We start from the raw sequence: 27,515 nt of genomic DNA, 5'->3' as shown, positions 1-27,515 counted from the left end.
GCGGGCGGCCGGGGTGGGACGTTCCGGCCGTGGGGCCGGCGGGGGCGGCGTCTGGGCTGCGGCGGCAGGGGTCACCGGGCGAGCCGGAGGCTGTCCCGTGGCGGCCGGGCGCCGCACCGCTGGCTCCTGAGGGGCGGCTCGGGCCCCTAGGGCCCCGGGCTGGTCGGCGGGGCCGCGGGAGCAGGGCGGGCTGCGCGCCGGGTCTGGCCCTGCCCTGCGGCCCGCCCTCGGCATTCCGGGCCTCTGGACCACGCGCCCCCCCCAACCCCCTAAAGGCTGAGGGTCTGGTAGCCCTGTGTGGACCCTAAAGCGCCTTGTAGTCTTTTGAAGCGCTTTGACATCTCGGAAGGGCTCTGTACTGCAAACTAAATCGAAGCGCTTTGTAATCCCGGAAGCGCTTTGACATCTCCCTAGTAGCGCTGTGCAAACTGAAGCGCTTGGTGATCGCGGAAGCACGTTGTGGGGTTTGGAAACCAAACCGACGCCCTTAGTAAATCTTGGATCGTTTTGACTAAGGCGAAGCGCTTTGGAATCGCGAACAGTAGAAGCGCGTTGGTATCTCCGAAACCTTGAGAACTGTGATGGGCAGTGGAAAGAACGGGGAAAGGTCAGTGAGGCCCCTGGCTCTGACCTGGCTTGCCCTCCTCCAGGGGGCCCTGGGATGGCGGGGGTCTGCGGAGGGGTGGTGTTGGAATCCAGGCCCCCTCTTTACTTTGCAGGTGCCCATGGCGTCGGAGCGGCGCAAGGTCAAGTACCACTGGAGCAGCACTTCGGAAGGGTGTCCCCGCAAGCGCAGCTGCCTCAGGGAGCCCGGTGATGTGGCCCCCTCCAGCCGGTCAGCTCCTAGCTCTGCGTCGCGTTCAGGAGGCACCAGCAGCCCCAAGCGCCTGAAAGCCCAGAAGGAGGACGATGTGGCCTGCACCCCGAGGTTGCCCTGGGGCTCATCCTGCCGCAGAAATTCTTCCTCCTCCTCCTCCTCTTCCTCCTCCTCGCATTCCTCTGGCCCAGGTGTGGGCGGGGCTGCCCCCAAAGGCTGCCTGATTCGGAGCACACGGGGATTCCTTTCATCGTCCAGAGGATCCCCTCTTCGCTCTGCCAACCCCTCTCCGGAAGAAATGGCTTCTCTAGAGGAGGAAGCCTGCAGCCTTAAGGTAGGTGACTGGGAAGGCTTGCAGTCGGTGAAGCCCTTGCACGTGGCTTGAGATATTGGTGGCAGGGAACTAAGAAGGGTCATGTCTTTAAAGACCTCTGGGGTCTTCCCAGAGGTCTAGCAAACTCCGAACACCCAGCAGTTGGTCGAGGGGGGGAGGGGGCAGGCTAAAGTGCCATAGAGAGGTAGTTTTCAAACTTGGCAGCGCTTCAAAACTATTTGGAAAAGCTTTAAAGTGCTTGTGTCTGTTTCTCATTCTCATTTAATTGGGCTAGGGTGTGGCCTGGATTTCCAGATTTTTAAATGCTCCTCAAGTAACTGTAATGTGCAGTTTAGGTTGAAGGATTACTGCATTAGAAGGGGCATGGCAAGTTCAAGAGACACCGCTGTGTTTATGTCAGTTGTAAATGTAAGGAATGGTGCCCTTGTAATCTGAACCTTTCTGAGTCACAGAACTGAGAATCAAAATTTGGTTCTTGGGGCGCCTGGGTTGCTCAGCTGGTTGGGAGGCTGACTTCGCCTCAGGTCATGATCTCACAGTCTTTAGCTTGAGCCCCGCATTGGGCTCTGTGCTAACAGCTCAGAGCCTGGAGCTGGCTTGAATTCTTTGTATCCCTCCCTCTCTTCCCTTCCCCCACTTGTGGTGTTCCCCCCCCCCCCCACTCAAAAATAAACATTTAAAAAATTAAAAAAAAAAAACTTGGTTTTTGGTGTGGCTTTTCACCAGAGTTAACGGTTTCTAGCACCTTGGGATTTTGCTTGGTGGGTAGGGTAGCATTTGTTTTGGAGCTTAAATACTTAGTTCCCCATTAGGAACATGCAGGAGGATTTCTCAGAGGAGGTACATTTCATCCACTCCTTCATTTTATATTAACTTAAAAAAAGATGGATAAAATTTTCTCAGCCTTTTGCTTTTGAGAGGGAGGTGGTGGTGGTGAGGGAACGTTGAACATGAGTCTGTGAGAAGTAGAAGCAAATGTAATTCATCTCTCATGGTCTGCTGTTTCCCTGGTGGAGAGGGTGAGTACTAGCTAATGTCACTGGCTCTACCATGAGCTTCATCCACTCTTCCAGTCAGGTTTGGAACAAATATTTATCGAGGGCCTCGATTGTCACAGGCAGTGCTCTAGTTGCTTGAGATTCTCCAGGAACAAAACGGACATCACCGCCCTCTTAAGAGTTTGCATTCTGGTTTTGCAGCTCTGGGCCTTAGAAGGTGAGGAGTTGTGTATGTGGAGGAGTGGAAGAAAAGTCATAGTTGGGTGAGATGAGCTGCTTTCAGATAAAGTGATCTTACAAAAGAAATAAAAGGCAATGAGGAAAGTGGATTGACCTATAAACTTTGGCTCACTGGTTAAAGTACATGGAACTGAGAAATTAGGCTGTCGTTGGCTGTTGATCCTGTGGATCTCTTAGGTGAAGTGGGCCGGGTGTTCTCACTGTGCACCTCACACGACTCTTGTATGGCACGTGGATTTTTTTGTTTTTGTGATTTCAGATTCTTACGTCTTTGGCATAAGAATACATATTGAATATGATTCAAATGTAAATCAGGTGAATATCAGTCTTGGCCCATATAATTTAATCTTGCCATTAATCCTTGACATGATTCACTTAATTTGGGCACAGCATAAAATAATGTCAATTGATTAAGTTTTACTTTGGTGACAATTAGAGATAGAATGAAGCCCTTCAAGAGGGGCGGGAATCTTTGGTTGGTCTTTCAGGGGTGCTGTATTCCTGGCTCAGGCTGTCCTGCAGACCAGGAACCAAGATTTGAAGATATAGCCTCTGATCCAGGTGGGTGTAAGTCTATCATGGACCCATCTGTATCTCATTTAGGCCTAAGGGCCTTCTTATGCCAAAAGCAATTTAATGGTTAGCTGTGGAGTCATGAGTAGTCCGGTCCTGTCTCAGAAGTCGTGAGGTTAGTGCTTTGCCTTTAGTCCATAAGCTCTTGAGGGTTCCTGAGTACCAAGCACTCTGCTGGATTGTGGAGCCGTGAGATGGCTTCTCAGGAGCACATGTTTTGGGGGGAGGCTTGAGAAGTCACAAGACTGCCTCGCGATGTGGTGCGTGGAGCATATGAGTGAGCCCAGGATGGAGGCTAGCGAGCGAGGTGAGGGCAGGTTGCAGCAGGGCTTTAGTAGCCAAGGGAGTTTGGATTTTGTTCTAAGCCATTAGAGAGTTCTATAGAACTCTGTACATGGGGAAGGCAGATTAGCATCTTTGAAAGGTCACTCGTGTTCCGTGAGGATAGAACATAAGCATGTTGATACTGTTAATCCTAATTCTTCCTCTCTAGCCCTGCTAAGGGTTGTTCCTATAGTGCTTGCTAGTTTGAAAACAAGGTGTGGTACTGGCCTCATCTTGATGAAATACAAAATGCCTTTCTTAGTTTCCTCTCAGTCTGCACCTCTGCCCCTCTTGCTCTGCAGCCACGTCCAGCTTGTTTGTCTAGTAAGTCGTAAGTCCTAAGTCCCGTCAGCAAGCACAGCCCAGCGGCACTCACAAAAAAATGGCATGTTCCCCCCTCAGGTCCTTCTAAGGTCCCCTTACTCTTACTTTCTACCCACTTATCCGCCTGTTCTTCATTTGCTCTGTAAACTTTGGGGTACGCCCTTGGCTTTGTGTGTGGGTCCTGCATCATCTGTCTCCTCCCCAGTTTCAGCACTGAGGTCTCAGCCAGGTCACAGGATATTCAGAGGGGAAGATGCTTGCTTGAGTCTTTTCTGGCTGCAATAACAATGCCGCAGACTGGGTAGCTTGTAAACAGTGGAAAATTATTTCTTACTGTTCTGGAGGCTGGAGTCTGAGATCAAGGGGTCAGCATGGTTGCGTGAGGGCCCTTTTCTGGGTTGCAGATTTCTCCTTCTGTCTTCACATGGCAGAGGGGACAGGGAAGCTCTCTTGGGGCCTCTTAGATGAGAGCGCTAATCACATTCATGAGGCCTCCACTTTCATGACCTAATCACTTCCTAAATGACCCACCTAGTACCATGACCTTGAGGTTAGAGTTCACCATAGGAATTTTGGGGGGACCCATTCAGACCATGGCTAGACTAGGCAATTTGGAATCACTAGATGCCTGCTGGCCCAGCCTCTTAATGTTTATTCCTTATTACCTCTATCTAGGACAGTTGTTGGAGAAGTTTTCTCAAATTCTAATGGTGGCTGAAGATCTTCGTTTACTCTTAGAGTAAGAGTTAAATTTATCTGTTGTGAGCACCTTCACCTACCTGGTCTTTAGTCTTTAGTATGACCTACCTAAATTTCTACTTTCAACTTAGGGAAGGAAGACTGGAAGGGAAAAAATTGAGCATTTATGATGTGATAGACCTTTATCAAATATGATTTTCAATGTTTGACCCATAAGCTCTCATATAATCTTGAGAGGCTTGTGAAATAGGGAGTAATATCTTTACATGTCAGTTAACAAATATTTACATATCGATTAACAAATGTTTGAGCACCTGGTATGTGTAGGCTCTGGGAAAGGAGGCTCAGAAATGTTAAGTAACTTGACCAAGGCCGTATAGCTTGTATGTGGCGAAGCTGTGCTGTAGTCCCAGATCCGTGGGACTTCAAAGCCTGTGTTCTTTCCAGTGCGGCCCTCTGGAGCACCTGCTCTGTCCTGGCCCAGTGTTAGAATGAGGGATGGAGAGATGAGGAGGGCAAGATCCTCCCCTTGAGGAGCTCTCTGCAGGGTGGCACAGCCCAGACATAGGAAGCTATTGTGTATGTTGGCTCTCGAATGACAGAGCTTTCCTGTGTGATCGTGGTTCCTGCATATTCACCCGGCAGATGTCCAGCGCTCGGGTGGTAGTCCGTGCTAGCGCTTGGAGGTGCGAAGAATAAGGCCGTGGTTGAAGCACTGAAAAGTCATTCATCACTGAGCATTGTGTGGAGTGCTGTAACAGGGGTATTTAAAGTACTGAGAGTCAGAGGGATGAATGACTAACCATCGACAAAGTCCTCACGGAAGAGGTGCCCTCGCTTGCATTTGCTCCAGCACCTTTCTTCATTCCCGGGGACTTGGGTGTATGGAGAAAGCTGGGAGATGATGCTTGGAAAGAAGCTTGGGGTTGAGCCTGTGAATGGCTTCCGATGTCATGCTCGGGAGGTGGGGATGTATTCTGTGGGCAAATGCAGCACGAAGGGTTTTAAGCAGAGGCGTGATGGGGCGCCTGGGTGGCTCAGTCAGTTAAGCGTCCGACTTCAGCTCAAGTCATGATCTCATGGTCCATGAGTTCGAGTCCCGCATCAGGCTCTGTGCTGACAGCTCAGAGCCTGGAGCCTGCTTCAGATTCTGTGTCTCCCTCTCTCTCTGCCCCTCCCCTGCTCGCACTCTGTCTCTCTCCCTCTCAAAAATAAATAAACATTAAGAAAAAATTAAGCAGAGGTGTGAGGTTGCCAGATTTTAGAATTCCTCTGGTGCACTCTAGAGAAAGGATGGGAGGGAGTAGGCAGGAACTGGGTAAGAACTGTTGGCAATTGTGCAGGTGGGTGAGGACTAGGGCTGGAACAGCATCTCCACTGAGTCTTTGCCCCACCTTCAGAGATGGATAATTCACCAAGCCATGCTGCCAGGAAAAATGAAATCTCTCCTTTAAGGAGCCAGGTTGTTGGCCTTTTCTGTTGAACTTTCTGCCTAATCTTTACCTTTATAGCCTCCTATTCTGAAAGTCTTCAGTAACCTGGATCCATTTCGGGTCCTCACGGCCTTTGACATCTCAGCCTTTGCTGCTGTTTCTCAGTTTTCATATTTTTGCCATTCTCCTTTGGTTTCCAGGATATTAGGGGGTACTTGAGTTTGCGTCCTAGTTCTGCCACTTACAAGGCATATGGCAGTTTCCCTCTCTGTACAAGAGGGATGACAGCTGTGGCATCTCTGAATTGTAAGTCACAAGGTAACACAAGGTATGTTATTTGAATTCTAACACTTTTTTCTCCCACAAGGATAGTCCTGGTCTTCTTTACCAGGATGGGCAAAATGGTGGTCCATAAGCTGAATGCGGCCTGCTGGGTCCTCAAAGTACCCAAAATTTTGGAAATTGCACATTAAAAATATATGCCTCCTGTCCAGACCTCTGCCTTGAACCGGGGACTTGAGGGACCTTCTTCTCCTTCCCTACTTTCTACTCCCTTTTCCTGTGTTATTTTTCTCTCTGGCACTTTTCACTCTCTAACATATATATTGCCTTTATTTTGGTTTTCCCTTTGCTCACCAACTAGAATGTAAGGTGCAGTAAGCACGTGTTTTGGTATGCTTTATTGAATGCTAAACCCCCAGATCCAGAAGTGTGCCTGCTAGCATATAGTAAGTGCTCAACAAAAAATTGCTGACTGGATGAAAAAATGAGTTAAATTTGAGATTTCTTGTTTTACTTGGAAAACCAGAATCTTTAACTCTGGATCTGTACTAACAAGCGGTGGCAATTGGTTTGAGATGAGGAGCTGTGACCCATCAGACAGTACAGGGTCTCCTCTGTTTGCTGTCGACCTTGTCTTTCCGTGCTGTCCTACACCTGCCATGGGCCAGGGGTTGGAGGGCGAGGAGAGGGGTAGCTCATGGTCCAGGGAGAGGTAGAGAAGTCAAAGAAGGGATTTGGAGCCTTCCAGGATGAATAGTAGTTTGTGAAATGTGAAATGAATACTAAGGCAAGGGTATTCCAAGCAAAGGAGATTAGATTTGCCTATAAAGGTATATAAGAGGGTGTGACAGGGATGCTGGAGGCTGGCAGGTGGTTGGTGGTAGAGATGCGGGTGGTGGAGAAGCAGGCTGGGAAGTTGTGGCTGTGCCCTGTAAGGCAAGCCCAGGGAACCTCCAAGTTCATTTTTAACATTTGTTAGATTTTCTCAAATAAGGAAAGGTACCAAAAAAATGGTTTATAATCTCCTTTCCCAGATAATCCCTGAGACAATTAAAAAAAAAATGTTTACCATGTTAGAAAATTCAGAGGTTCAAAATGAAAGTAAAAACCACCTTTCCTGTCCATTTCGTCAAAGCTAGTAGATGCCAACAATTTGAGTACTGCTAGTAAAAAAATAGCATGCCATGTTAGTGTCTAGATTTATATATTTCAAAAGCCTTAAAAAAAAAAACAGACAACAACCAAAGATGATATATGCTTCCTGGAAAGAGTTCAAATAATATGAGAGGTGTGTAAAATAAGAGGGTAAACCTCTTTATGTAACCACTCGCTTCCTGATGGACAGTAGAGAAAAAGTATCAGCGACCTTAGTGTGGAGTTCTCTCTCTGTCTATATATTTGAGAGGAATTTAATGCAAATGAATTAGAACAAGTTGTAGGGACTATAGAAGGCCTTGGGATAATGGTCAATCTAGGTCCTGGCTGGGAAGGTTTGGACTTCATTGCTTTTGAGATGATTCTAGAGGAAGATGTGTTGAGTGTTCTTACCCCAGGCTGGGATTAGACTGGATGCATTTCACAGTAAATTAACATTGAGAACAAATAGTGTAGCTCCTGGAATGAGTGAGTGCTGAGGGGAAGGAAAGAAGGGACTGAGACTTGACCTGTGTCTCTGAGGAGATTTGAGGTTGGGGGTAGTTATAGTCTCTGGACTGACCCTGGTGCATTCTCTGGGAGACGAGACACCTCCCAGCACCAAGGTTTTGATTTGGGGGAAGGAGTTTGCAGAGAATTTCAATAAGGCTTGCACCCTGCCCTCAGGACTTGGGAGATTGGAGTCTATCGCTCCCTGGGTCCTTAGGTCTCTTGGACTCTTAGATGTGGGATTGGGTTAATTGAGCCTTTTATTGCTGAAATTTTGGAGTTCTCTTTTGTGTATGTGTGTTCTGAAGTGTTTGGTGGTAGTCCTTGGCCTTAAGGAACTTACATTCTAGTGTTTTTAGACTGTTTATCTCTCAGTTCATTCCTGCCCCCTACAGTATGAGCGTATGATCTAATGAGCGGTAGAAAGTGAATAGTAAGAAATGGCAGCAATTCAGGCCCTTTTACAGTGGTACTTCTCAATAGGTTGGGATGGAAACCACCTCCAGGAGAGAATCTTTGTCTTAGTCACTGTCACTTTGCCTATGATTGGTTCAGCCACCACTGATTTATGATTTGCTGAGTCCTTGCTATATGAAATCGCCCTTGGGACAACCCTTTCATGATCTGTGATTTTTTTTTTCCCCCCCTTCCAGGTTGATTCGAAAGATAGTTCTCGTAACTCCACAAACTCTGAATTTGCAGCCAAAGCTGAGGGTCAGAATGACACAATTGAGGAACCAAACAAGGTCCAGAAAAGGAAGAGGGATAGGTTTCGAGACCAAGGCTCTACAATGATCTACCTGAAGGCTATCCAGGGCATCTTGGGAAAGTCGATGCCAAAAAGGAAGGGAGAGGCTTCCACTAGGGCCACACCAAACACAAGGGAGCGTCCCAGCCGTGGAGAAGGGCCAGCCAGGAGTGCCACTGTGTCTCCTCCTCAGAAAGGGAAAGAGTCAGCCCCAGAGGTAAGAGCAGAGGAGGAAAAGGCTGTGCTGGAGAGGACCAGCTTCTGCGACAGGAGAGTGGTGATAGACCCTCAGGAGAAACCCAGCGAGGAGACACCTGGTGACCGAAGGACAGTCATTGACAAGCATTCTCCACCTCTGCAGTTTTTGGATGACTCTGACTCTCATTTAGAAAGCCAGAAGGTGAGTTGAGCTTACACCAAGCATTAGGTTTTTAGTTCTCTTGATTTTATGTTATTTGGCCTTTGTAGTTTGATCCTAGGTGTTCTTCGTTAAAAGCAGCACTTGACTTACCCAGGATTCCAGGACAAATTGATGATTCTCTTCTAAAATACTTCCAGAGTTTCTAAGAAGTCTCAATACAGTGCTGAGTTTTCTTTCTTTAAGATTTTATTTTTAAGTAATCGCTGCACCAAACTTGGGGCTCAAACTCACAACCCTGAGAGCAGGAGTTGTATGCTCCACCAACTGAGCCAGCTAGGCACCCCCCAACCTTTTTTTTTTTTTTTAAATGTAGACTTTATGTTTGTTAGGATGTGTGTGCCTGCCCTAACAAAATGGATAATGGCTTAAAGAAAATAGAAACTTGGCTTCAGAAGAATGGCTTCGTAGTTTCAGGGACACTGGTGCCCTCTGTCTTGATGCCCTGCCCCCTCAGCTCAGTTTCTATCTGTGACCTGAGTTGGCTACTCTGAAGGGAACCTGAGTACATTACATTGACATTCTAGCCAGTAGGAAGGGGAGAAGAGCAGAGGAAAGTACACTCCCTCTCTTTTAAGAACTTGGCTCAGAAGTTGTCCACATCATTTCTGCTTTTATCTATTGACACGAATCTAGAATCCTGGCCAATGCCTAGCTGCAAGAGACTCTGGAAAATTAACTTTCATCTGGGAGATTTACACCCAGATCACCTTTATTGCTCTTGAAGGAAAGAATGGTATTGGAGGGACACTAGCAATTTTTAACACAGTTTATAATTGGGGGGAAAAGCATTCCTCTGTTGTACCCATCTCTACTTATCCTTTACTTACGTCTCTTGAGTAGCAGCTCCTTGAATCTCTTTAACTCTTTCTTCTAGTATCTCCATATTTCTCAGTGATCTTGCACTGTGTATTGATTTTCTAGTTGTAGACATCTATGGACGTGCTATGCAGAAGACGAGAATTTAGTTTGCTGCGCTAACTTTGGCACCACCACACCCATGAACCTGTTACCTCTTCTCCTTGCAGCTCCCTGTGTTGTTGTCATACAATTTCTGGCTAAATCTATTGAAGATTTGTTATTCCCATGTTCCTAGCCCGAATCATCTAATATACTCTGATTACATTTTTTGTTTTGTTTTATTGTTTATTTTTGAGAGAGGCAGAGTGTGAGCGGGGGAGGGGCGGAGAGAGAGGGAAACAGAGAATCTGAAGCAGGTTTCCGACTCTGAGCTATCAGCACAGAGCCCGATGCAGGGCTTGAACCCATAAACCGTGAGATCATGACCTGAGCCACCTGGGTGCCCCTGATTACATTCTTATAAAAAGTTTATCTTCCTTTGAGAGCATCACTGCCTTGTTTTTTCCCTTTAGTTTTCTTCATACCTGTCACTAATTCATCCCCAAACTGCTAGTGCCATAAAATTCTCCTCAATATTGTCAAAATAAGTAATCTCAGTTTTCTTCTTCCCTGTACTTGCCTTAGTTGTTGCCTTAGAATTCCCCCTTTTCCTGTTTCCTTTCATTTTTGCTTTCTTTGTGAGTAATTAAGGTAGGTGTATATAATACTTACTGCCCACCCCCCCCCCCCCCCATTTTTGACATACTTAATGTCTTGGTTTTTTAAAAATTTTTAAATGTTTGTTGTTGAGAGAGAGAGAGAGACAGAGTGACAGAGCGTGAGCAGGGAAGGGCAGAGAGAGAGGGAGACACAGAATCCAAAGCAGACTCCAGGCTCTGAGCTGTCAGCATAGAGCCCAATGTGGGGCTCAAACTCAGGAGCCATGAGATCATGACCTGAGCTGAAGTTGGACACTTAACCGACTGAGCCACTCAGGCGCCCCTGACATACTTAATTTCTAGGAACACTAGTTTAATGTTTTGAGTATTCCTTTTTTAGAGCATCCTATTATTGTTTGAGATTATCATGCCTTGTCTCTTTGAGAATATTATAGGTTTGTTTTGAGTTTTCTTCTGCTTTCTGCACTACTTTTTCACTGAGTTTCCTTCTCATTTTTTTCCAAGTATTTTGGTTTCTATCTTTTGTGGTAGAGCTCTCCTGGGATGTGTTGGCTGTCTGTTCATATTTAAAGATGGAGCTTTCGGGGCGCCTGGGTGGCGCAGTCGGTTAAGCGTCCGACTTCAGCCAGGTCACGATCTTGCGGTCCGTGAGTTCGAGCCCCGCGTCAGGCTCTGGGCTGATGGCTCAGAGCCTGGAGCCTGTTTCCGATTCTGTGTCTCCCTCTCTCTCTGCCCCTCCCCCGTTCGTGCTCTGTCTCTCTCTGTCCCAAAAATAAATAAACGTTGAAAAAAAAAAAAAAAAAAAAAAAAAAAAAAAAAGATGGAGCTTTCAAAAGCTGATTGGAAGTCCTAAGTGCTGGCTTCAATATAGAGTGATGACATTGGGTAATTTTGTGGGGGTCCCAACTGGATCTGTGGCTTGCTGTTCACAGGCTGCTCAGTGTCCCCCAGGGGAAATGCTCTATTCCTCCACCTAGGAGATATACATCTGGCTGCTGCTGTTCTGGGAGTCAGGGTGAGGGAGGTACCTGGGTTGTCAACTGTCTAACGTGCGATGGTCCCTCACCCTTGATTGTGTGTCCATTGTCCCTGATTATTCCATAATCTCCTTGGCTCAACTTTTCCAAGTATGAACCTTAGTCTTTTGCTGGGTGGAGAAAGGGCAGACCCACCTGCACAGGATGAGAGGAGGGATCTGGGGACCTAACATCACAGATTCCAACTCATTCTCCTGTTTTCATCTCCAGCTTTACCTTCATTTTCAGAGGTCGAATACTTCCAACTGAGTCTTTTGGGGGTCCTGTACTGTGGCTCACCCTGGGTTTTTCTCACTGCAGGCTTAGGTTTTGGCTGTCTCTGATCTGCTTATCTGATAACTGTTCATCTGTCTGCTTTCTAGCGGCTGATTTTTGTGTAATTAGCTTTGCTGTTTATTCTATATGCTTTCTCTTTGTAGGTTTATGTCTTTTCAAGTCATTTCCTATAATTTTCAAAGGGTTTTTTGGCAGGAAGGACAAAAACCACATGTGCTATATTTAACTGGAAATCTCAAGAACAATATGTTTTATAACCTACTTTTTCTACTAACTATATAATGGCTGCGTTTCCTGTCTGATGTTGATCATGATCTTGTTGGGCCACCTGAAATTCCTTTGTATGGATGAACTTTCCAAACTTACCCAGACTTCTGTTTGTCAGGCAGGGCATTTAGATTGTCTTTGTTAAGTATGCATTTGGAGGAGGCATGAAATGGTAGGTAAGCACTGAGTGTTGGGATCAGGTAATAAGGGGTCATACCTTGGCCACCTGAACTGTGATCATGAGAAAGCCGCTTAACCTCTTTGAGCCCCAGTTTCATCTGTGTAAAAATCACAGTTCTTGAAATCTTATCATGGTTAAACAAAAGGATCAGCAGACTTATTTTGTAAAGGGTCAGGTCATATCTTAGGTGTTGTCAACTATGTGGCCGGCGCTGGAACTATTCAGTTTTGCTGTAGAAGCATGAAAACAGAGACGGTATTTAAGTGCACAGGCCTGACTGTTCAGTAAAACTTCGTTTACACCAACAGGGAGTGCATTGGATTTGGCTTATGGGTCACAGTTTGCTGAACTGATACATGAAAACACTTTGCTCAGTGACTAAGTATATAGTAGGACCTCAGTAAATGTAACTTTAAATTTTACCATATTTGTGTGAACCTAAGGCAATCTTCAATATAGGTAACCTTCCATTTTCTTAAGAAAACGCAAAAACCTTTTCTTGGCCAACTTGACTAAGCCTTTCAGGAACTTAGATCATATAATCATAAGTCTGTTTATGGTATGTATTTGTAGTTACACTTGTATTTTCAAATTCATATGTTTTCCCCACTCTGCTATTTTTCCCACTCACTCATTTCATTAAATCTTATTGAACCTTTGCACATGTCTTTGACATGGTCTTTGCTGTCACTGGAGTTACTTTTTGAGTCAAGTAGTGTGATTTCCTGAACTTCCCTGATAATAAGAATGGAAAATCTGACTCAGGAGGTCTGAGATGGGCATTGATGTTTGTTTGTTTGTTTGTTTTAATGTTTTTATTTATTTTTTGGGGGGGGAGGGTCAGATAGAAGGGAGACACAGAATCTGAAGCAGGCTCCAGGCTATGAGCTCTCCTCACAAAGCCTGATGCGGGGCTTGAACTCGTGAACTGAGAGATCATGACCTGAACCAAAGTCGGATGCTTAACCGACTGAGCCACCCAGGTGCTCCTCAAGTATTTTTCCAATGTCTCTTTATGTGCAATCGTTTACCATATTGCTTTTTAAGAGTGATAATTAAAAAAAAATTTTTTTAATGTTTATTTCTGAGAGAGAGAGAGACAGAGTGTAAGCGGGGGGAGGGACAGAGAGAGAGGGAGACACAAAATCTGAAGCAGGCTCCAGGCTCTGAGTTGTCAGCACAGAGCCCGATGCGGGGCTCGAACTCACAGACAGCAAGATCATGACCTGAGCTGAAGTCGGACGCCCAACCGACTGAGCCACCCAGGTGTCCCAAGAGTGATATTTAAAAAACAAAAAGTGTGGGGCCCCTGGGTGGCTCAGTTGGTTGAGTGACCGACTTCGGCTCAGGTCATGATCTTGCTGTCTGTGAGTTCGAGCCCCGCATCGGGCTCTGTGCTGACAACTCAGAGCCTGGAGCCTGCTTCAAATTCTGTGTCTTCCCCTCTGTCTGCCCCTTCCCTGCTCGTGCTCCGTGTGTCTCTCTCTCAATAAGTAAACGTTAAAAAATTAAAAAAAAAAAAAAGAAAATTAAAAAAAAGTGCTCTTTAAAAGGTTTGTTGAAAATGACGTTGGGCAAACTGTGAGGTCATATCCTCCAGAAATGATTATTGAATCTGGTACATCTCTTTGCTTAACCCCACCCCTCTATTTTTTTTTTTTTTTTTAAATTTTTTTTTTTTTCAACGTTTTTATTTATTTTTGGGACAGAGAGAGACAGAGCATGAACGGGGGAGGGGCAGAGAGAGAGGGAGACACAGAATCGGAAACAGGCTCCAGGCTCTGAGCCACCAGCCCAGAGCCCGACGCGGGGCTCGAACTCACGGACCGCGAGATCGTGACCTGGCTGAAGTCGGATGCTTAACCGACTGCGCCACCCAGGTGCCCCCCCACCCCTCTATTTTTAAGAAATGAATTTAGGGAACCTTCCTATAAGCATCCAACATTAGCTTGGTTGAGGTCTGTTTGGGGTCATTTGTCCTCCTCACATAAAAGAATGTACATCTTGCAATACAGGAGACTTTGTAAGAACTAGCATATAAAATGCCCCCTTTCTGAGGGGTCATCTTCGGGGATAAAACCTTACCTTCTGTTCAGGTGCTTTTTGTAATTTTAATCAGATTAGTTATTTAAAGAAATGGCAGAATAACTTTAAAGAGCTGGATTGCAAAGATGTTAATTGCATCTGAGAATGGTTTTAACTTTCAAGTGCACATATACAAAAGTAATGATTCTAGTGTGTCTTAGTGGAAAAAAGGAAAAAAAAAAAAACTTGTCCAGCTCTAGCAAGACTGCAAGTTTTTATTGTCTACGTTGGTGGAAATTTCCACCATAAGTAAGATGGTTTTTGAAGGATTATTCTCCCTTAGAGATTAACTTGTAGAAAACTTTTTTTTTTTTTTTAAGTAAACTCTGTGTCCAGTGTGGAGCTTGAACTTGCAACCCTGACATCAAGAGTCACACACTCCACTGACTGAGCCAGACACCCCTGAAAAACCTTTTATGGGAAATTTCAAGCATATTCAAAGTAAATAGATTAGTGTAACAAATCACCCAGTTGCCTGTCACCCACCTTCAGGAGTTCAGATTAAATGTTAAATGTGCTGCAATTTAGGTGATCTTGTATCTTAGAAAATATTATTTTTTAAAAAAGATTTTTTTTTTAATGTTTATTTTTGAGAGAGAGAGACAAAGACAGAGACAGAGCATGAGCAGGGGAGGGGCGGAGAGAAAGGAAGACACAGAATCTGAAGCAGGCTCCAGGCTCTGAACTGTCAGCACAGAGCCTGATGCAGGGCTCGAATTTACGAACCGTGAGATTGTAACCTGAGTGGAAGCCAGACACTTAACTGACTGAGCAACCCAGGCACTCCTAGAAAAGGTTCTTGTTTGGATATTTCTGTTACTCAGGAAAGGAGTAGCAAGAAGAAAATCTAAAGTGGGAAAGTATCCTATGGGAAGTTTATAATTCATTAACATTTTTGTGACCAATAAAATGTGACCATTTTGTTTCCTTTTGGAGTGTGGGTAGAGGTATGGAAGATTAGTATCCGCAGTAGAAACAAAAAAAGATTTCTTTTCCATTTTAAGGAGGTAATCAATTTATTCATCAGGCTTCTTTAGAATAAATTTTTTGTTAGGTGATTTGTATTTGCTTATACAAGTATTTTTAGGAAAACACTTTGTAAAGTGTGTTTTGCTGCTCAAGCTGACTGGTCCTGGAGGGTATGGATGGCTTCGTTAACTAAAAGAAACTAGGAACAGTCTTTTTGGCATGAGTTGAGATCTATGTGTTTACTGTATTTCTCAAACCTGATTTGTATAAAAGTGACATGGAGAATTAAATACGGATTCTTTGGGACCCTGTTGAATTAAAATATCTTAGGGTGGGGTAGCCTTAAAAAGCCCCCAGTTGGTTCCAATTTGAAGCTAAGTTCAGGAACCATTGCCCCATTTATTCTACAAATTAATTCATCAAATATTTGTGAGCACGGTATGCTAGGCACTGTTGTAAGTGTTTGTAAGATACGAGTGAAGAAACCAAAAATTCATGACCTTCGGGACTTCTGTTTTAGGCAAAGCTAAATTGATTTAATGTAATGTGATCCACTTAACCATTGCCATGTAGTGGCTGAAACTAAATGTTTTACTTTGCTCTCAGTTTTGTGAGTGAGGAATTCAGAAAGGTCCGGACAAGGCAGGTCTTGCTTGGGGATGGAGGTGGTGGTCTGTCATGTGCTTCTGATGCAGTTCTTGGGAGGCCTGCATTCCGAAAGTTCATCAGGGCTGGACGGGCAAGGTGCTTGCTCATGTGGCTGGCAGTTGATGCTGGCACCTACATGGGACCTCTCTAGTATATGGTCTCCGTGTTCTGGCCTCTTCTATGGTGGCTGGCTTCCCTGGGAGGAGCAAGCTGTCAGAACAGAGGGGAAGCTGTAAGGCTGTTCTGACCTAGCCTTGGAAGTTGTCCAGTGTCCCTCCTGCTGTGCTCTCCTGAGTGTTCTCCTGTGAGTCACTAGGTTGCCTTAGGTTTGAGGGGAAGGGAGGGGTCACAAACCCCACCTCTCGATGGGGAGTAGTGTTAAAAGCATTTGCGGACACATCTTAAACCCACCTTGACTGTGCGGTTTGCATTTGGAATGTATTGGAGACACGTTAGAGATGAGACCTGCTGGGTGCTGCTTTTCTCTAAAATCCCCAGCACACCAGGTGTTCTAGAGAGCAGATTTTCTCCAAAGGGATCATTCAGAAAGGGAGTGCAGGAATAGCATCCCCTTTAGGGATGGTATTCTAAGACTGTGGTCACAGTTGTTTTCCTGAACCTGATATGACTGGTTATAGCTGTAACCTGGCTCACATTCTGGAAATTACAAGGAAACCAGGCAGAAAGTAAGCCAATGCAAAGCCTTCACTGTGGCCAGAAAGACAAGCCAGAGTTTATGTTCTGCTGATGACAGAGTGTGAGAGGCTGTCTTCATTCACACAGGAGGGCTCACCCATTGTTTGTTTTCTTTTCTGCAGCCTAAAGAAAGGGAGGTGGTGATAGAGCGCACCTCTTCAGGAAGTGACTGGTCTGATGTAGATGAAGTCTCCACAGTCCGATTCTCTCAGGAGGAGCCCGGCTCACTGAAACCCTCCACAGTTCCAGAGGCTTCTGCCTTCCCCACTGACTATGTCATGTACCCGGCTCATTTGTACAGTAGTCCGTGGTGTGACTACGTCAGCTATTGGACCAGCAGCCCCAAGCCTTGCGGCTACCCCTCTGTGGGCGCCGGCAGTGACACGCTGCAGGCAGGGCGGAGCAACCGGGGCCTCCTGAGTGATTGTCCCCCTAACTCTGCAGCGACTTCCCAGAATACTTCCAGAGACCAGGAGGCAACAGAGGAAGGCACATCCCAGAACTCCCGTTCATTTCATTTCTCCAGAAGCTCGGAAGAAGAGGTGAAGGAGAAAAGAGCACTCCAGGAGGAGATGGCACCACGTCCCTGCGGAGGCCACGCATCCGGCTCCCTGCCAAGGAGCCATCGGGGGTCAGGCCTAGAAGAGGGTTTCATCGATACCCACTGTCACCTGGACATGCTGTATTCCAAGTTGTCTTTCAAAGGGTCCTTTACCAAGTTCAGAAAAATTTATAGCAGCTCCTTCCCTAAGGAGTTTCAGGGCTGCATCTCTGACTTCTGTGATCCTCGGACACTGACTGATTGCCTGTGGGAGGAGCTCTTGAAAGAGGATCTGGTTTGGGGGGCCTTTGGCTGTCATCCTCATTTTGCACGTTACTACAGTGAGAGTCAAGAAAGAAATCTTTTGCAAGCCTTAAGGCACCCCAAGGCTGTGGCATTTGGGGAAATGGGCTTGGATTACTCGTATAAGTGCACCACGCCTGTCCCAGAACAGCACAAGGTAATGAGGGTCTTTTTAGTTTGCTCACAGTTTTATTTCCTCTGTCAGTTGTTGAAACCCAACAGTAAAGCTTTCTCTGCTCTCGTATCTAGAGAATTCAGAGCCCCTAAAAATGTGATGGCTCTTGTCCAGACCCTCAAGATGTTACTTGTCACATGATTCACCAACTATTTCTTTACACTTGATTGTGTAGGAGAGGGGGATAGGTACTCTGTGACATCTTATGGCATGATATATATATATATGGCAAGACATTTGTTACTCTTTTTGGGAGGCAACCAATTTTGTTCAAACTATATTTTTAATCCGATTCTAAAGTTAAGTATGTTAGCAGCAGAATATTTTGAAAATATAAAAACATGTAAAGAGAATTTCCCATCCTGCCAGAGATGACGACTATTACCCATCTTAGTACTTGCCCCTGTCCAAGTATTTTTTTGAACACAGACATTTGCCAGAGGAAGGGTGGTTCGAGTATTTCAGTGGAAGTTTCTGATTTGGGAAGGAGCAGGACAAGAGGAAAGACCCTCCCACGTTGTCACTGCTCACACTGCCAGGTTGCGTTTGTTGTAGAATTTGTTGTGTGCTGTCTTCGTGCTGATGATGCCTGGTAGGCTGGGTCTGCATGCCCAGTACGTTCCAGGCCTTGGTGAGAGGGCTCGTGGATGCCAGCCTGGGCAGAGTTTAGCAAGCCAGCTTTCCCTTTAGCACTGTCCCCTGCCCGGCTCGGTCAGCCTCTGCCATGCACTGATACTGTGCCCCATTGATACTTCCATCTGTGGTTAACGGTGTGAGTTAAGAGAGGGAATCTTGTAGAGTCAGAGGTTTCTTAGTTTTCCCTTGACCAAAGAGAAAGTTTAGAGAAGGTGTGGTACTCTTCTGCTGAAGGACTCCAGACCTTTATACACCTTTAGGAGAGAGATTCCAATTTGAATACAGTTGTCCATGGCAACCAACTTGCGTGCAAGGCTTAAGAGTTAATTTACATAAGAAACGATTTCAGATGCTCAGATGCTCCTAAAGGATCTCTTTAAAATGAGTTTTCTAGGACCTGCTAAGGTTACTAAATTTGGAACAGGGTGATTTTGACTTGATCTGTTTTCAGACAGGTGGGATTTTATTTGTGCAAATGTTTTCAATTTTTTACTTTAATGAGTTTCTAGTGTAAATAGTGTTTGTGTTCAGAATTAGGTTTGTCTTATACAAACTTCTTGCGTGTCCACAGTTCTTTTCGCTAATACTAGAAAGCTTGCAGTTCCTGGCTTGTGGCAGTCATAAACTAGTCCAAAGTGAATGGAAGAATAGCTAAATCTGAAGACATAGAAAACAGATTTTTAAGAAAGTGAGGAATATTTAATATTCAGCTTTCCTGGTTTGTTTCCCTGGCTCAATGCAGGTGTGGTATGGAAAGAGGAACAATTGAGAAATGTGTGCACTAAGGCAACTGGAAGGAAGAAGAGTATTGTGTTTAGTTGTATAGCTGGGGTTGATTGAATGCCTACTATGTGCCAAGAAACGTACTAAGTATTTCACAGTAACTTTTCCCTTTATTAAGTTATGGTAACGGGGCACCTGCGTGGCTCAGTTGGTTGAGTGTCCACCTTCAGCTCAGGTCATGATCTCACGGTTTGTGAGTTTGAGCCCAGTGTTGGGCTCTGTGCTGACAACTCAGGGCCTGGAGCCTGCTTTGGATTCTGTGTCTCCCTCTCTCTGCCTCTCTCCTGCTCATACTCTGTCTCTCTGTCTCTCAAAAATAAATAAACATTAAAAAAAAAAGTTACTATGGTATCAGATCTGCACGTCGAGGCCCATAGGGCGTGCGTGCCGCTCAACAGACATCTTGAAGGTGTAGCAGAGGGTGATAAAATCCTGTGGATATCATCTGGCTTGGTGAGAGGGGACTCATGACTGCAAAATGGCGATTCAGAGGAAACACATAGCTGGCAGCGGGAGGGGAAGATAAAATATTTCTGTAGACCACCAGGCTGGACGGAGGAAGTGGATGCCTTGTTCTTGATGTAAATCTACACTCAGGCACCAAAGTGAGAAGTGGTGGGACCTAACAGCTACAATAGGTAGATGTCTGCACGGAGTTGGATTTACCTAAAAGCAGAGTGGTTGACAAGTTCTTGATGAATATTTTACCTTATGAAGGGAAGAAGATAAGCTGATGGAAGAAACCGTATCTGGCTAAGTGATAGGGTGCCAGCTCTGGTTGGTTATCAGAGCTTGGTTTCTGTTACCTAGTATTTTCTGGAAGGATTGGGAAACAGAGGAAAGCAGAAGAATTGGGGGAAAATTCAATAGTTACCCTGCTACTCAGAGTGAACCACTGTTAACTTTTTCCTTGCTTATCTGTGTGTTCGTAGATTTAACTGCCTATTTGACTCCTAAGAGTTAGTTCCTGGATAGTTCAGGTACGAGTTGCACACATCAGCTAGCATGACTATCAGAATCTCTTGGTATCTGGTTTCAAAAGACAGGGAGAGTGGGCTGGCCTTCCCTACCTGGGCTGTCTGATCCAGGCGGTTTTTGCCTCTAGTTGTGTTTGACTGAAATTAATTACTGGGGAATTGAGTATGCAAGAGCTGCCTGGGCCACCCCTAGGAGAGACTGATTGACTCAGGAATTCCTGGAAATAATGGATCCGTGGGAGAACCAGAGCTCGTACAGGCAGAAGAAGAGTAATTATGCCGGGTCAGTAGCTTCCCCTCGCTTGATTCCCTACTGGTGTTTGTCAGCTGGATTCTTGGTGATGACAAATGCTCTAGGTAGCTCCAACCCAGCCACAGGGTCCTGCCTTCTAACACGTCTTCTCCCATCTGCCTGTTTTTGAAATTTGGATGTTTTACAAAATGTTGTATTTTTAGTATTATTGTCCCTTGTAGAATTGCAAGGAACAAATGGCATGTCTAACAAGAACCTGTCATAGAATCATATGTCCATGCTTTTTAAAAAAGAAGTTACAGGGGCGCCTGGGTGGCGCAGTCGGTTAAGCGTCCGACTTCAGCCAGGTCACGATCTCGCGGTCCGTGAGTTCGAGCCCCGCGTCAGGCTCTGGGCGGATGGCTCAGAGCCTGGAGCCTGTTTCCGATTCTGTGTCTCCCTCTCTCTCTGCCCCTCCCCCGTTCATGCTCTGTCTCTCTCTGTCCCAAAAATAAATAAACGTTGAAAAAAAAAAATTTTTTTTTTAAAAAAGAAGTTAGGAAACAAAAATTAGTTTTGAATGTTTTTTCCACTTCTGAAAAGGTTCTGGTTTCAAATATATTTTGAAAAAAATAGGCTTTTTATAACAGCTTTGTAGTATTCTATCCTAAGGCTATAGTTTGCCCTTATGAACAATTTTTTAGAAGCAGGAATTAAGCCTTGGAAATTGAATCTCTTGTGACCTCCAGCTTCTGGAGGGACCCAAGGAGGGCAGCTGTGTTGGGGAGGGGATCCAGCGAGCTGTAGATACAGGGCTAGACCGTCTTTGAAGACTCTACCAAGCATTCTAAGATTTTGGTGTCTGTGGTCATTTTCCTTTTGTTGAAAACACAGGTTAAACAAGAATGACATCAGAATTGGTATTGGTTCACTGTCATTGTTAGAAGAGGAAGCCCAAGCGTTGGACTTGAAGATGTCATTCTCAAGTGAATATTACAGGACTTAAATTACCAATAGTAGTTTTTTGATGTTAAAAATGCAAACATGAATTCTGTTCGACTGTTTAAAAAAAAAAAAAACTCATGGAAACATTCTTTTAGATGAGGTCATTTGTTTATAATGAATTAATACTCGTGTTCTTCTAAAGCTGAACCTGTTAGAGGAAAGGATAAGTTCTAGCCCCTTTTTTATTTAAATTCTTAACAATATGTGTATTTTACTAGTGATTTAAAAGTGGCTAGAGTTTGTTGTTGTTTTTTAAAGGTTAAAAAAATGAAAGGTAGTGTATCAGTAGGTATTCACCTAGAAGGATATCTGATTTTGGTTGAGTAAAGAAAGTGAGTTGGAGAAAATAGGTAGTTTATTCTTTCAAATACTTGAGCACCTTTTGAGATCCACACCTTGTGCGGGTGTGTGTGTGTGTGTATGCACGTACAACTTTGGAACTTGCGTGGAAGGGGATTACCTCTTGGGGGTAGGCGTAGAGATGGGTACGGTGAGGGGAAGGACATTTAACTTGATGTCCCTGAGCCCTGCCCTGCCCCTGCAACCCCACATAAGCATTGCATGGTGGTTGCTCTGTGGAGTGCCAGGGTTTAGATGTGGATTGTGGTGCTCCAGCTTCCAGTTGCGGATCCCTTGCCCTCTCTTGGAACCTCCTCTTCTTCAACTGCATGACAGGCCAACAACAGTACCTTACCTTAGGGTGCTTGCGAGAATCACAGGAATACACCTAAAGAGTATTTAGGAATACACCTAAAGAGCTCTGAGCTCTACCTGTGAGTCAGCACCCAGTAAGCGTTAGCTGTTATTATAATACATTATGTAGTCTGCAGAATTGGGGACGATGGAGGTGCTCACTGCTCTGGGTGTTGTGGAGGTAACAGGCTTCTGGAGTGGCTCTGACCCACAGGTGTCCCTGTGCCTTCTCCCAGGTGTTTGAGAGACAGCTGCAGCTGGCCGTATCTCTGAAGAAGCCCTTGGTGATCCACTGCCGAGAAGCTGACGAAGATCTGCTGAACATCATGAAAAAATTTGTGCCCTCAGACTACAAGATCCATAGGTTAGAAGGCTGGAGCTTCGGTGGGCAAATGAGAGGAACACTTCTTTCTGTGTAGGATATTAGTTGGAAAAAGGAAAACTCACTGAGGAGAGGATGATCCTATCAGGTCTTTGTGACATAGTATCCCTTCTAAAGATGAAGTATTAGATTCAATCATGTGAGATTTCCGATATTTGACCATTTTTCACTTACACAATGGCAATTTCATATGGTTTGAACTAATATCCTAAATCACCTCTGAGCAACAAAGGGGCTTTCGTGACCCCGGTCCCTGGTGGCAGGCTACAGTGGAGTCTGAGCTCTCAGAGATGAAGGCCCTACATCTGGGGAGAGATCACTGTGTTGTCCAGTGACTTAGCAAATAGAGATCATTCCAGGGCACCAAAAAAGAAATTCTTTCCTTTTTTGAATTTGAAAGTTCATTTTCTAGCCATTGAATTTCACTATGCATTTAATCTGAATTGTATCTAGGGGCTCAGTGTGGTAAACTCTTGATCTCCTACCTGGGAGATCAATGCCTACCTGTCCTAGGCATTTGGCTCGGGGTCCCTGGGAGCAGCTGTGGAGGCTGGCAAGTGACTTCCGCAGAGAGTAGGGCTGAGTCGCGCATAAGGTGCTGTGGGAGCCAGAAGAGGGGCTGTTAGCTTAGTTTTGCTAGAAAGGGGCCAGGAGGTAATGCCTGGGCTGGCTCTTTCAAGATGGGTGAGATGGGTTAACTGAAAAAACGGAGCCTAGAACCCAAACCAGGTGTTGACAGGCAGCAGAAGGCAGTGGATTATCAGGCTAGACCGCCGCCTTTCAGGTGCCCAAGTGGAGAGGGCGACCTCTCTGATTGTTGTAGCACACACCAGAGATGAGGCACCGTCCCTCAGCCCTTTTGGGTGGGTTGGTTGGCTTCTCATGGCTTTGTTTGGGGATGGCTTTGAAGGAAGTCTAATGGGGGACAGGTAAACCAGGGCCAAGACGGCTCAGCGAGGTGTTGTGGCTGGAGGAAGCCCTGAATTTTCCGATTGGTTAACAATATAACAGTGCCTTAAGAACATGAATGGATAACACATTCAGAGAAAATTGACCTGTAGTCCCACTCTCTGATATCTTCATTTTTTTGTTTGCTTCCAGTTCATTTGGCTGCAGAGACATAGTTTTTTACCTATTGTAACTGTAATCTTGGAGGGGCTGCAGGTTTTAAGTCTGTTTCTCTTCTCGTGTTACAAGCGCACCCTGTCCCTACATTGCTGCTGGATATTCCCTGTGGTGGCCACTTCGAGTGGCTGCGTGGGATTGGGCGCAGTGATGGGCTAACTGCTGAGCTTTGATCGCTGAGAGTCACCGTGGGTCTTACCTTGTTGGAACCATGGTGTTCCTGTCTGGCTACCGTGGAGTCCTTCTCTTGGATGAAATCTTTGTGTTTCTGGGAATTTGTCCACACAAAATCATTTGAAAGGGCCACTGTGTCTTGGGGGCAGTTGGGGGCTGTTGCAAAGGGGGCTGTGAGAGGGGCCCTGATCTGGAAACCCTCCCCTCCCCCCCACCAGGCACTGCTTCACTGGCAGCTACCCAGTCATCGAGCCTCTGCTGAAGCACTTCCCCAACATGTCTGTGGGCTTCACAGCAGTCCTGACTTACTCCTCGGCCTGGGAGGCCCGGGAAGCTCTGAAGCAGATCCCGCTGGAGAGAATCATTGTGGAAACGGACGCTCCCTACTTCCTGCCCCGACAGGTAGGGGTGGGTCATCAGGCTGAGTTGAGGCGGGGATGGGGGGAGGGGGGCGGTCACCTTTGCAAGGTTGGCAGGCCCAGAGCCCCAGTGACTTCCAGGTTTCACCCTTGGCTGTGTAGATGTCTCCTTGTTGTTCTCTGCAGAACCAAAAGTCTAGGGGGCTGAGAAGCTGAAGGGTAACCACTCTCTTCCAGGCAGTGCAAAGCCCTACCCTGTAGAGGGTAGTCCAAGGAAGCGTGGGACCCTGCTCACCCAGAGCCCCCCATGACTAGGACTCTCCCTGCACCTGCAGGTAAAGGGGTCTCTACAGGGCAGCCCCAAAGAGGTCCTTGCTGGGGAAGGGACGGGGAGGGGGATCTGTGTAATGACTGTGCACAGAAGGCACAATGATGTTCTGAATGCTTGATGTCTTCCAGGTTCCCAAAAGCCTCTGCCAGTATGCCCACCCAGGCCTGGCCTTGCATACGGTCCGAGAGATTGCGAGGGTCAAAGATCAGCCGCTCTCCCACACCTTGGCCATCCTGCGTGAGAACACCAGCCGCCTCTACAATCTTTAAGCAGAGAGGGTGCAGTCAGGAGAAAAAGGTCAGACTAGAAAAGGTCATCAAGATCACGTTACATGTTTTTTAAAAATCAGGACAAAAATTGGTTTCTCTGCATCTTCTTACTGGAGAGAATGTAGAACATAGGGTGAGCATTTAGCCTGATCTGTCTTGAGTGAACTTGGTTTGGGACCTTCTTCCTTTTCTCTCCCCACCCCTCCAGGACAACCAGTGGCCTGACAGAAGATGGGCTGGTTTGCTCTCTGCCTGTATGTCCCAGGTCAGGGATGTGTCTGAAGAGAGCCCCTTGGAACGGAGGAAACCAGGACAGGATGTTTGCCTCGAAGCCCCGTCCTAAAGCTCTACTTCCGGCTCGGGGGTGGGGTGGGGAGCAGCGTGGAGCAAGGGCGTGGGTAGGGTCTACCTCCTGGGGCAGTCAGTGACGCAGGAAGGGGCTGAGAGGAGGGCGCAGTGAGTTCGCCACTCCAAGTCCTGGTGCTCTGCAGCCTACGACGTTGAGCAGTCTTCACAGACCCTCTCCTACTCGTCTGAGCACCTGTGTGTGTGTAACTCCGCTCCTGGGTCTCCGATCTAAAGATGAACTCCCAAGTGGGAAACCTCCTCTGGGGGGCGTTAACTGGAGCCTTGTCTCGGAGGTTTATGGTCCTTCAACCGAGAAGTCCTCCCCTTCTTTCCCTGGATAATGCTTCTGTTTGGCTGTCCCCGTTGCTGCCTCAGCTCTGCTTCAGCATGAGTGGAAGACCTTGGCTGCTTGTCTCACTGGTTCTTCTGCCATTGGTCTGGAGGGGCGGGGGACACTCACTGTCCGGGGGATGTCCTGGCCAATGGGGATCTGGACAGACTGGGGGACTCCAGGAGGAGGCCTTTGGGAGGAAGAGGACCCCTGAGAAGGTGTTTCTGCTTACTGATGCCCCCAGGGCTACGGCTCGGTTGTGTTCATCTGGTAAGGGTTCAGTTTGCAGCAGATGCGACCTGCTAGTCTGCTGTTGGGACGTCCCACCTGCCTGTTGCTCCATTTTTGCCCCATTCTCCTGGAACACTGGACCAAGAATACTTCTGTTTCATCCCATGTACCAGCCCCTTATGTGCCCCACCTGGCTTGAGAGGTAAACCAGTTTAATTCTTCAGAACTCTGTTGGGGCTGCTCAGCCATGGTGTTGCTTATGCTGCACATGATCTTAGCCAAAAGGCCGAGAAGCGATGGTGTTGCTTATGCCGAACAAACAGGCCTGGTGTCTCTGCCTTTCAGTCCCCTCCCAGGGCTCTTTCTCCCTTGCCTTTGCCTCATCTGTGTCCTTTCTCCCATGTTGGAAGTGAGCGCCTCTCCTTTGACTTTTGAGAGGCTGGGTCGTCAGGTTCTAAGCTGTGCTCTGCTCCCTGCCTGGTATATCTGTTACAGGCCCTGGAAGGTTCTAATGGTTGAGGGTTAAGTGTGAGGACACTCTGCACTTTGTCCAAAAGGATCCTTTACCCCGATCTCCCACAGTGAGACGGGACACCTTCAGTCCCTTGTCTGTTTCTTGGAGGCCGGTAGCTTAATTCGTGAAATCCATCACTTAATGCTGGATTTCTCTAGGGGTTTTTGGAAGGTGCATTTGAGCCTCATAAGCTGAAAGGGAATGGACTTAACATTTCATAGCTGGTGTTTCTGTCTTGGCCTGGTGCACGTGTCACTGGCCTGGGAAGCAGGCCTTGATTCACTGTTGGCCTTCCATGGCTCGGCTGTGTGGCATTGTCTGTGCCTCCAGTTTGCCAATGCGGGGAATCGGGGGCTTGCTCTCCCGCTTGGAGGACTAAGTATTTCAGAGCGCTCTGTTGTCCCGCAAGTGAACTGCAGCCTGTACACCTCCTTTACAACAAGCCCTGTCAGTCAATACTCGCTGCGCTGGAAGCGGAGTGGTCCTGTGCTAGAGGGCTAAAAGTGATGACTAAGTGGATGTCTCTGAGCCTGTGCAGTCTCCCTGCCAAGGTAAAGCACAAGGTGCTATGTACTCTCATCTCTAGGACTTAAGATGATCATTTCTGTGCTGTTACACAGTGGAACATGACTTGTGTGGGCGGTGAAAGCTGGTGGGCATTGTTTTTGACTTGATGGCTGACTTGATTGTTTTTGCTGTGCTGCCGGAATGCCTCTGTATGTCCCCCCACCCCCTGCCCCTTTTGGCCATCTCTTTCTGAAAATAAAGTGATGGGTCTTTAGCCAGCTCCCGTGCCCTCTGTGGTTGGTTACACTTCTCAGAGTGATAACAATCAAGTTGTTGGCCAGCCTTGTAACCTGAGAATCCAAAGTTGGGGAGAAATTCTCAGGTATACATGTTATGTCTCTGCAAAATGAAACTGGTAATAAGAATACCTGGTACCTTCCTTCTTCAGAGTTCTGCTGCCCTCGAACATTAACCCATTTTACTGCCTGGGAATTCCGATGTACTGCTGCTTAGCAGTACACAGATCTTTGCTTTTCCTTTCTCCCCCCAGAGCACTGCAGTAGGAGAAACGGAGTACACAAGGGTAGTGTTGACAGATCTGTTGTAGTGAGGCGAGTCTTTGGACTATGGCCTCCTCTGATGCCTCTGGGCAAACTTGGGAGGAAATTCTGTGTCACTACTTTCAGTCGGTCCTCTAATTTTGTGCCAAGGTATTACTGAACACAAGTGCACAAGCCAGAAGTAAGCCTGTAAAAAGGAAGGCTGTGTTCCAAGAATGCTACAGATGCCTGTGCTGATTTGACGCCTGTGCTGATGCCTCGTTCGAGACACGGTCATCGATGATGCATCTTCAGCATATAATTTCATCACTTTGTCTCCTCCGTTCCTTCCCAGGAGAGCACACGGTTGATGGCATCTGCTCAGGGGTAGTCCTATTTGTGGCTAGAAATCTGCTCTCGGCTCTTGTGGTGCTTCCATCTTTTCCTCTGTATTAAGTTTGGGACCAATTACCAATTGTTTACCGTCAGCACGTTCACGTTTGCATCAGTTTTATAAAATAAGGGCAAATGGCCACTGAGCTACATA

The 27,515-nt window shown here is 46.5% G+C and overlaps 1 protein-coding gene across 2 annotated transcripts; it reads left to right on the top strand.

Annotated features, from left to right (window-relative positions):
* The first annotated feature begins 46 nt into the window (after window positions 1-46).
* TATDN2 (TatD DNase domain containing 2) lies at window positions 47-26,707 on the top strand. Of its 2 annotated transcripts, none has more exons than XR_015248257.1 (8): window positions 47-607; window positions 720-1,151; window positions 8,322-8,816; window positions 16,636-17,514; window positions 22,095-22,222; window positions 23,758-23,941; window positions 24,136-24,233; window positions 24,358-24,493. XR_015248257.1 is itself a non-coding variant. In XM_086697446.1 (8 exons), the coding sequence occupies exons 2-7, from the start codon at window positions 726-728 to the stop codon at window positions 24,496-24,498; spliced, it is 2,253 nt and encodes a 750-aa protein (XP_086553572.1). In that variant the 5' UTR covers window positions 49-607; window positions 720-725; the 3' UTR covers window positions 24,499-24,526; window positions 24,707-26,707. The 2 variants fall into 2 exon arrangements, 1 of the variants encoding a protein (XP_086553572.1); XM_086697446.1 differs by lacking the exon at window positions 24,136-24,233 and adding an exon at window positions 24,707-26,707 and having other exon boundaries at window positions 49-607; window positions 24,358-24,526.
* The last annotated feature ends 808 nt before the right edge of the window (window positions 26,708-27,515 follow it).

Source organism: Puma concolor, chromosome A2, assembly GCF_028749965.1.
Source record: "Puma concolor isolate L17-30 chromosome A2, mPumCon1.1.hap2, whole genome shotgun sequence".
NCBI lineage: Eukaryota > Metazoa > Chordata > Mammalia > Carnivora > Felidae > Puma > Puma concolor.
The sequence above is the reverse complement of the archived record's forward strand: the minus strand, read 5'-3'. Positions and strand labels throughout refer to the sequence as shown.

What these genes read in the sequence shown, in the direction of transcription:
- TATDN2 (XM_086697446.1), top strand. Translation starts at nt 726, where the DNA reads ATGGCGTCGGAGCGGCGCAAGGTCAAGTACCACTGGAGCAGCACTTCG. An exon ending in AGGAAGCCTGCAGCCTTAAG is followed by an intron (nt 1,152 to 8,321) that starts GTAGGTGACTGG and finishes CCCCCCTTCCAG; the next exon opens with GTTGATTCGAAAGATAGTTC. An exon ending in CTGTCCCAGAACAGCACAAG is followed by an intron (nt 17,515 to 22,094) that starts GTAATGAGGGTC and finishes GCCTTCTCCCAG; the next exon opens with GTGTTTGAGAGACAGCTGCA.